This window comes from Peromyscus leucopus, chromosome 8b, assembly GCF_004664715.2.
Source record: "Peromyscus leucopus breed LL Stock chromosome 8b, UCI_PerLeu_2.1, whole genome shotgun sequence".
Lineage (NCBI taxonomy): Eukaryota > Metazoa > Chordata > Mammalia > Rodentia > Cricetidae > Peromyscus > Peromyscus leucopus.
The window spans coordinates 16,391,455-16,401,724 of NC_051086.1; the positions used below are offsets into that span (position 1 = coordinate 16,391,455).

Consider the following 10,270-nt stretch of genomic DNA (forward strand, 5'->3'; position numbering starts at 1 on the left):
CCTAACCCACACTTCCTTCCCACCTCACCCTCCGTTCCCCTCAGAAAAGGACAGGCCTCCCAGGGACATCAACCAAACACAGCATAATATGCTACAGTAAGACCAGGCACAGACCATCACATCAAGGCTGGACAAGACAACTCAGTAGGAGGAAAGGGGTCCCACAAGCAGGCAAAAGAGTCAGTGAAAGCCCCTACTACTACTGTTGGAAATCTCACAAGAACATCAAGCTACTCAGTCATGACATATATGCAGAGTGCCTAGGTCAGACCCCTACAGGATCCCTTGTCTCTATGTGTACCCATGAGTCAGTTGATTCTGTGGGCTATGTTCTTGTGGTGTCCCTGACCTCTCTAGTTGCTTAGACCCTCCCTCCCCTTCCTTCCCAGGACTACCTGAGCTCTGCCTAATGTTTGGCTGTACGACTCTGTGTCTGCTTCAATCTATTGCTGGATGGCTCTTTGTAGTCTCTTTGATGACAGTTCTGCTAGGCTCCAGTCCTAGAATACTCTGCAGGCAAGACATTCTGTAGGTCGATGGTTTTGTGGTTGGGTTGGTGTCTCAATCCTTCTACTTGAGGCCTTGCCTGGTTACAGAAGATGGTGGGCTCACACTCTGTGTCCCCCATTACTAATGGTTTTTGCTGGGCTTAGTCTCATAGATTCCAAAGATTTCCTATTGCACTAGGTGTCTACCTTGCCTCTGAAATGTTCCCCAATTCATTTCTCCCAGCATTTTCTCCCTCCCTGCTTCCCAACTTTATCCCTCCTCTTCCCAACCTCACCTGCCCCCAGTTCACCCGGAAAATCTATTCTATTTACCCATCCCAGGGAGATCCTGGCATCCCTTAAGCCATCCTTGTTGCTTAGCCTCTCTGGGTCTATGGAACACAGAGTGATTATCTTTTACTTTACAGTTAACATCCACTTATAAGTGAGGAGATACCCTGTGTGGTAATTTAAAAGAAAATGACCCCCAAAGAGAGTGGTACTATTAGGAGATTTGGCCTTGCTGGAGTAGATGTGGTCTTGTTGGAGGAAGTATGTTACAGACAGACTACTTCCTGTTGCCTATGAGTCAAGATGTAAGAATCTCAGATCTTTCTCCAGCACCATGTCTGCCTGCTTGCTACCATGTCCCACCATGGAGATAACAGACTAAATCTCTGAAATTTAAGTTCCCCAATTAAATGTTTTCCTTTATGAGAGTTGCTATGGTCATGGTGTCTCTTCACAGCAATGGAAACCCTAACTAAAACACCATGCTTGTCTTTCTGGGGATGGGTCACGTCACTCAGGATGATTGTTTTTCAAGTTCCATCCATTTTACGATGTTGTTTTTTATTAATTTTTTTTATTTATTTTACATACCCACCTCAGTTTCCCCTCCCTCCTTTCCTTCAGTTCCCTCTCTACCATCATCCTCTTCTCCATCTCCATTCAGAAAGGGGGCAGACCTCCTATAGGTGTCAACAAAGCATGACACACCAAATTGAAGCAGGATGAAGCTCCTCCCCTGCATCAGGGCTAGATGAGGCAACCCAGCATGGGGAATAGGTTCCCAAAACTCAGTTCAAGTGCAAAGGACAGGTCCTGATCACACTGCTAGGAGCCTGACAAACAGACCAAGCCACACAACTGTCACCCTCATTCAGAGGGCATAGTTTGGTCCCATGCAAGCTCTCTAGCTGTCAGTTCAGAGTCCCTGAGCTCCTGTCAGCTTGGGTCAGCTGTCTCTGTGGGTTCCCCCTTCATGATCTTGACCACCCTGGCTCATACAATCCCCTCTTCCTATCTCTTCAACAGGGCTCCCGGAGCTCAGCCTAGTGCTTGGCTGTGGATCTTTGCATCTGCTTCCATCAGTTACTAGATGAAGGTTCTTGGATGACAATTAGGGTAGTCATCAATCTGATTACAGGAGATGGCTAGTTCAGGCACCCTCTCCACTATTGCTATGAGTCTTACCTGAGGGTCATTCTGTGGATTCCTGGGAGTTTCACTGGCATCAGGTTTCTCCCTAAACCCAAAATGGCACCCCCTATCAAGACATCTCTTTCATTACTGGCCCCCTCCATCCCATCCCCAACTCTCCCAACCAGATCTCTCATGCGACAAGCCACCCCTGCCCACCCATGGCCTCCAGTTTACCTAGGAGATCTCTTTTATTTTCCATTCCCAAGGAAATCCATGCATCCCTCTTTGGGCTCTCCTTGTTACCTAGCCTCTCTGGGGCTGTGGATTATACCCTGGTTACCCTTTACTTTACACCTAATATCCACATAAGAGTGAGTAATACCATGTTTGTCTTTCTGTGTCTGCATTACTAACTTAGGATGATTTTTTTTCTAGTTCTATCCATTTGGCTGCAAATTTCATGGTGTCATTGGTTTGTTTGTTTGTTTGTTTTATTTTGTTTTGTTTTGTTTAGTTTTAACAGCTGAGTAGTACTCCATTGTGTAAATGGTTTTTTGTAACCATTCTTTGGTTGAGGGGCATCTAGGTTGTTTCCAGGTTCTGGCTATTACAAATAACATTGCTATAAACATAGTTGAGAATGTGTCCTTGTAGTATAATTGAACATCCTTTGGGTATATGTCCAAGATAGCTGGGTCTTGAGGTAGATTGATTCCAAATGTTTTAAGAAATGACCATATTGATTTCCAAAGTGGCTGTACAGGTTTGCACACCCACCAGCAGTGGAGAAGTGTTCCCCTTGCTCCATATTTTCTCTAACATAGCTGCCATTTGTGTTTTTGATCTTAGCCATTCTGACAGGTATAAGATGGTATTTTGGAGGCATTTTTATTTGCATTTTCCTGGTGCCTAAGGATGTTGAACAATTCTTTAAATGTATTTCAGCCATTTGAAATTCTTCTGTTGAGAATTCTCTATTTAAATCAGTACCCCAATTTTAATTGGATTATTTGGCATTTTGATGTCTAGTTTCTTGAGTCCTTTATATATTTTGGAGATCAGCCCTCTGTCTGATGTGGGGTTCATAAAGATCATTTCCTATTCTATATGTTGCTGTTTTGTCTTATTGACAGTGTCCTTTGCTTTACAGAAGATTTTCAGTTTCAGGGGGTCCCATTTATTAATTGTTGACTGTGGGAGGCCAGTTCCCATCTTTTCAAGGGTTCTTAGGAAGAGAGAAGGATAAGAAAATATTAAAAACATAGAAAAAAGGAGAAAGACAGAAACACAGGATAGCTTTGGGAAGACCTGCATCAAAACCCAATGGTCCCTTCTGCCTCTTCAAAAGGGTTTTTTATAACAATGCCAAGGAGTAGGGCAAAAGACCTCCCCCTTGCTAAATCAAAGGACACTGTACAGCCAAGTATAGATTTTCCCAAACATTTGGTAACCATGCCCATGGTCAAATTATCCCCTTATGCAGCCCTGCTGGGTAAAGCAAGCTCAGATTCTTGAATCCTGAGTAAGTTCTCACTAGGAAACCTCTGTGGGTCTCTACAATCAACCTCAGTGTCTGTCCTACTGGTGCTATATTCAGGAAGCTGTCACCTGTGCCAATGCATTTCAAGGCTACTTCCCACTTTCTCTTCCATCAGGTTCAGTGTAACTGGATTTATGTTGAGGTCTTTGATTAACTTGGAGTTATTTTGTGCAGAGTGATGGGTATTGGTTTATTTGCATTCTTCTACATGCCAATATCTAGTTATGCCAGCACCATTTGTTGATGATACTTTCTTTTTTCCATTGTATAATTTTGGCTTCTTTGTCAAAAATCAGGTATTCATAGGTGTGTGGATTTACATCAGGGTCTTCAATTGGATTCCATTGAAGTATCCATTTTCTTATTGGTGAGTTTTGAGAATTTTTCAATATTTTGGACAGCAGTTCTCCATCAGAAATATCTTTCATAAACATTTTCCAGTATGTCTCTTATTTTTTATTCTACTGTCATTATGATTCATATAGCAAACCACAGCGCTGATACATTAGTTATTGTGTTAATAAAGCTCCTTAACATTGTAATTTAATGTTCAACTTATCAATTCATGTATAATGACATAAAAGTCTGTATCAAACCCAAGGCCATCTAGACTTACTCTGATTTTTAGCTTACAGAAGTTTTCTGATGCTACTAGCTTTTTATTTCAAAATTTTAGTTGACTGTTTTAATAACAAAACAATGAGTTTAATTATGAGTTTTAATATAGACATATCTTTCTTTATTCATATTCAGTTACATATTACTGTCTCCAAGTCCTCCTCTTCCTTCTATGATCCCTTCATCCTTTCAGATTCCATAGTCTCTCTTCTACTTTCATGGGATATGTGTCATGGATACAAATACATGTGCACACACACACAGAATTAAATTGAGATTATGCAAATTAGATACATGTAATATTTGTCTCTTTGACTGGCTTGTTTTACCTAACATGATGATCTTCACTTCTGTCCATTTCCCTGTAGATGTTAAAATTTCTATCTTCGTTCAAGATAAGTAAAACTGTTGTGCACATATATTTCCATTCATCTGTTGGTAGGTATCCAGACTGATTCTTACCATATCTTAGCTGTTGTAGACAGGGCAGCTATAAACATGAATGTTCAAGTATCTTTGCAAGGTGACCTAGACTTCGGGGGAAATTATTAATCCATTCTAAAGTTGGTTTTTGCCTCATGTATTTGTAAACTCATATTGTCTACTTTTGTATTTAATTGCTCATACTTAGCATTTGCCCTTTACTATATTTACAAATTGACATTGGAAATATTAACACTGGGCTTTTAATATCTTCTTCCTCTCAAAAGAAAAGGTGTCCAGTATTTTGACAGAGATTATGCTGACAGATATTTTTTACTTATTTTAATACATTATCTAAAGATAATACTTCTTCCTAAATGTTATTGAGTATAGTTTTCTTTTCCCATTAGGCTATTTCAATTTTAAAGTTAATTTCTCACTACATTGTATTTTAAGTGGTTACTGAAATTTCCCTTTATAGAATCTTCACAAGTTTATTCTGAGGCTTAATATCCTTCAGTTTTTCTAAGTGATGCCTACATAGGTTTTTGATAATAGAGTGAATTTGTTCTTCTGCCTGTGATAGTCACCTGAACTGACTCATTATTTCTCTTTCCTTGTTATGTTTTTGTAATTTTAAGTATCATAAACTGCAAGAAAGTCTAGTCTTACTACTTTTTTGATCCTATAAATATTTTCTTGAATCCTTGTTGACTTTATACTCTGTATTTTGATTCAGTATATTTGTGCTCCATAGAGTTCCCCACTCCTCCCCTACACTTGCATGTTAAATGCCTAATGCATCGAATTCAACACTGCCTGATATCATTACTGTGCAGATTCTTGCCCTAGCTGCAACTAAACTTTGCAAATATTTTCTTGCTGCATTTGGGGGCTATGTTTTGATAGTAATTTATAATATTTTTAACATAAATATTTACTTTTCCTTCCCCCATTGTTAATAGATTTCTCAATGCCTTTTTATCTTTGAAATAATGGTATGAATACTAGAGTGATTAAACTTTATCTTTTCATTATTTTTTCATAGCATTTTGGGATCTGTGTAAACAGTTCTTTTTGTCCCAACTGCTCTGTCCCAAATAAATACACAAAGGCTTATATATTAATTACAAAATATTTGGCCATTATCTCAGGTTTATTACTAACTATCTCTAGCATTTAAATTAATCCATTTCTATTAATCTAAGTATTGCCTGTGGCCCATGGCTTTACTGGTTCTCTAGTATCTTGTTCTTTATAAGCTTCTTCACACCTCTCCTGATGCTTTTCTTCATCCCAATCCTCAGTTTGATTGTCGTGTCTAATTTTATCCTGCCTTTCTATAGGTCAAACAGCTTTATTATTAACCAATGAGAGTAATACATATTCACAGCATTCAGAAGTATAATCCAACATCATCTTCCCCTTTCTGACTAATGAAAAATGAAGGTTTGAACTTTAACATAGTAAAATTGCATACGACAAAAGAGTTATCAAGCAAGAATTACAGTTACAATATGTAGTCTATTTGTACTTGACAAAATCAGAGAAAATACTCAATTATCCATCCTGCCTTAGTGAGTTCAAAGTTTTATATCTAATTTACCCTTTTATCATAACTAAGAAAAATTATAACTATGACTATCTAGTCTTCAACTACATCAAAGACTCCAGACAGAAGAAATGTTACCTAAAGACAGGAACATCAGGTTACCTGGACAGTCACCCAAAGTTTCTCTATAACATTGGGACATCCACCTTTGGCCTACACACCTAGCATATCTGACAGACTTTTCTGTGAAGCAGGGAATTTGTCCTACCTTGTCTTGGCAAAATTTGACAGTTGCCTTTTTTGCATTCCACTGGTCCAGTTTGAACAGTAACTGTCAGCAATTGAGGCAAGGGCAGTTTCTGTGGAGGCCCACAAAAGTTCCTAGTGAGATCTGAGCTTGCTTTAGCCAGCAGAGCTGCATTAAAGGATTGCTTGACCATGTGTATGGTTTTTAGGTGATTGGAAGGGTCTACACTTGGCTGAGCTAGTGGGAGATCTTTGTTCCACCCCTTGGCATTCCTATAAATAGCCCTTTAGAAGAGACAGTAAGGGCTGGTGGATTAGGATCCAGGCCCTCCCTAGACTATCCTGTGTTTCTGTCTTTTTTTCCCCCTCTATCCTTCTATCTAAATCTCTTATCCCTTTCTCCTCAAGAGTACCCTGGGGAAAAAGTGGGAGCTGGTCTCCCACAAGTTTCTTTGCCCACATGGCTAGTTTTTGACATAAAGAAAAAAAAAACTGGAGAAAAGATGATGGGCATAGAAGAAACTCCATATGGTGTTTGTTTTCCTTATGGCAAAAGCTACCAGGAGCAGATGTGTTACTGTCATGAAAAGTCTAAGTTATTAAAACATTTTAGCCGGGCGGTGGTGGCGTACGCCTTTAATCGCAGCACTCGGGAGGCAGAGGCAGGCGGATCTCTGTGATTTCGAGGCCAGCCTGGACTACCAAGTGAGTCCCAGGAAAGGCGCAAAGCTACACAGAGAAACCCTGTCTCGAAAAAAAAAAAAAAAAAAAACAGCCCAGCGAACGTGGCAGCGAACGAGATGCCGTGACCGTGGGTCCCTACGGGCAGTCCCAGCCCAGCTGCTTCGACCGTGTCAAGATGGGCTTTGTCATGGGGTGCGCCGTGGGCATGGCGGCCTGGGCGCTGTTCGGCACCTTCTCCTGTCTCAGGATCGGAATGCGAGGTCGAGAGCTGATGGGTGGCATTGGGAAAACCATGATGCAGAGTGGCGGCACCTTTGGTACATTCATGGCCATTGGAATGGGCATAAGATGCTAATCAGGGCAGTGATTGCCTGCATCTATATTTTCCCATCCATTTTGACCCTTGTACAATAATAAAGTTTTTTCTCCTCAAAAAAAAAAAAAAAAAAAAAAAAAAAAAAAAAAAAAAAAACATTTTAACTGCCATATTCTGGACTCTTTGAAGTGTTTGATGATTATCTATCTCTGAAATATATCTTTGTATACCTAGAAAACCTAACTAACATGACTATAAGTTTGACTATTATAGATGACTATTAATCTGTATTTCTTATTTAGACATTACATTTTTAATTGAGCTGCATAAACACAAAACCTTAAATAAGAGTAGAGATACACATACAGTATAACAAAATTAACTTTAAATTTGTATCAATAAACTAAAATTCATCCTAATGTAAAATATTTTGAGATTAACACTTGTTTTTTGGATTAAAGTACATTCAATAATCTACCCTTTTTCTCCATCATAATAATATATCCTTTCCCCTCATAGTTTCTGTGTCATAACCCCCTTTATTTTGTGGGGTAACTTGCAAGTGAAGGGATAAGTTACAGCGTCTGGGAAAGGTATAGCACAGACCAGCAGTGTTCTCTGGAGGACTCTGCTTGGTCTACCTCCAATGTCCAGGTTCCAGGAACCAAGTGCGCTGGCCCATCAGGATCTCAGGTCTTCAGGGGTCCTCTCTCAGCTCCACCTTGTAGGCGTGACAGTTACCAAAGCCTCAAAGGGGGTGATACTTCCAGGTCAAAGCTGGAACAGCTACCCACTACATCTCCCCTTTTTGTCTAAATAAGAAGGTTCTAACCTAATACAAGACTATATACAATAGGAATGATTATCAAATATTGTCCAGGAGTAATAAAGAATAATGACCTAGAAAAGATGGAACTAAAACTAACGTGAACAATATCAAACAAGAGACACATACTAAAATCCAGAGAAGTCTGGAGCATAGGTAAATGGCATGTTACAAAGATCATTCCAAAAGGTGTCCTATCCTAAAGAACCTAAATCTAATACTTAATAAGTTCTATCTAAGATATTATATATAAAGTTGTAACTATAACTGCTAGTCTTCAATCCCATCAAAGACCTGAGAAGGAATATAATGATACCTGAGGAATGGAAGATGGATGCAAACAACTTTCAGGAGTCTTGCAAGAGTAGACAGACAGCTGGCAGCCTGGACAGTCACCTAATGTTTTTCAGTATTGTTGGTACATTCAAATTGGAAACAGGCCTAGAGTATCTGACAGACCATTTTCAGAAGCAGGAATTCTGAAAGACTATCATACCCTGTCTTGGCAGAGTTCAGAAGTCACTTTTCCTTGTGTCCCCCTTGTCCAGAAGGACAGCATTCATACTGTCCGCAGTTGAGGCAAGGGCAATTCTTTGCCCAATAGGCCATTTTGTGCCAAGAAAACAAACTTCCAAATGGAAATGTCTTAGAAGCCCAACATTCTCTCGGGATCAAATTGGTGCTGCCAGGAGCAATTGTGTCTCACATCAACAGAATTCTAAGTTATTTAAATGCCATGTTCTCTAGGGCCATGAATTGTTTGAAGATTACCTGTCCATCCGACCTATGTATCTGTAAATCTAGATAACCTAACTAACATAACTATAGAGATGACAAGCATAGGTGACTATAAATTTATAAGTCTTATCTACTGAAATAACCTAAGGACTAAGGCTTCATGTAAACAAGGTAAACAGTTTGTAAGCAAATGTACGGTAAAGGACAATGACTTCAAAATTGTGGCAATGCACAAGATATCTTTAACAGAGGTAGGAATGTATAGTGCGATATGCAATATGACAATAATCCTAAATATATATCAATATACAAAATATCCTAAACAGAGGTAGAACATACATACAGTATGACAGATATAAATTTACATTTGTATCAATATACAAATATTTTAAATGAGAGCAGAAATATATGTACATTATAACAAATACAGTTCTGTATTTGTATCAATATACAAATTATCTTAAACATGAATATAAAAATAGTTTACATTTGTATCAACATATAATAATCCATAACAGTGCAAATTATCTAAGGCTGCTATTTTACTAAATTTGTTTACTAGTATATACAATAATCTACCATAATATTTTATACCTATCCATTCCACTTTTTCTTTTCTTTTCTTTTTTTTTAGACACTTTTTGTGCTGTGGGATGTCCTGTATGTTGTGAATATATGTTGCTATGATTGATTGATAAATAAAACACTGATTGGCCAGTAGCCAGACAGGAAGTATAGGATAGGTGGGACAAACAGAGAGGAGAGGCTAGGAGGTGGAAGTCTGGAAGAGATACCAGCCTGCTGTCCAGGGAGCAACATGTAAAGACAACAGGTAAAGCCATGAAACATGTGGCGACATATAGATTAACAGAAATAGGCTGAGTATAAGTGTAAGAGCTAGACAATGGTAGGACTGAGCTAATGACCAAGCATTTTAAATAATATAACCATGCATTTATTTTATAAGTGGGCTATGGGACTGCTGGGGCTTGGCGGGACCCGGCGAGAAAAACTCCAGTTGCAGCTGTGTATCTGTAACCTTTTCTGTCTGTATGAGCAAAAACTTTAGACCTGCCATGCAGCATAGACCTGGGAGATGTCTCTCTATATTGTGGCCCATGTGAGATGGCAGGAATCCACCATGTGGCTTAGCTCAAGCCCTCATGGCATGGCCAGTGGATGTGTCACTGTGTCATGACCTGCATGAGAGGCATAAACTAGGAAGCTGTTTTTGGCTCCATTTCTGTGTTCTAGAACCAACCTCCCCCCTTTTTTAAAGCTTTCTCAGGCTTCATGTGGATGCGTGGATGCTAGGTTGGAGTGCTATATGTAAAGGGCACTTTTTGTCCTGACCTCCCAGTCCCAAATAAATACACAGAGATTTATATATTAATTACAAAATGTTCAGCCGGTA

General features: G+C 39.2%; 1 protein-coding gene across 1 annotated transcript; it reads left to right on the forward strand.

Annotated features, from left to right (window-relative positions):
• Positions 1 to 5,285: 5,285 nt before the first annotated feature.
• Positions 5,286 to 7,352, forward strand: LOC114689871 (reactive oxygen species modulator 1-like). Its single transcript, XM_037201161.1, has 2 exons — positions 5,286 to 5,402; positions 7,068 to 7,352. Exons 1-2 carry the CDS (start codon positions 5,286 to 5,288, stop codon positions 7,329 to 7,331), a joined length of 381 nt encoding a protein of 126 aa, XP_037057056.1. The 3' UTR covers positions 7,332 to 7,352.
• Positions 7,353 to 10,270: the final 2,918 nt, after the last annotated feature.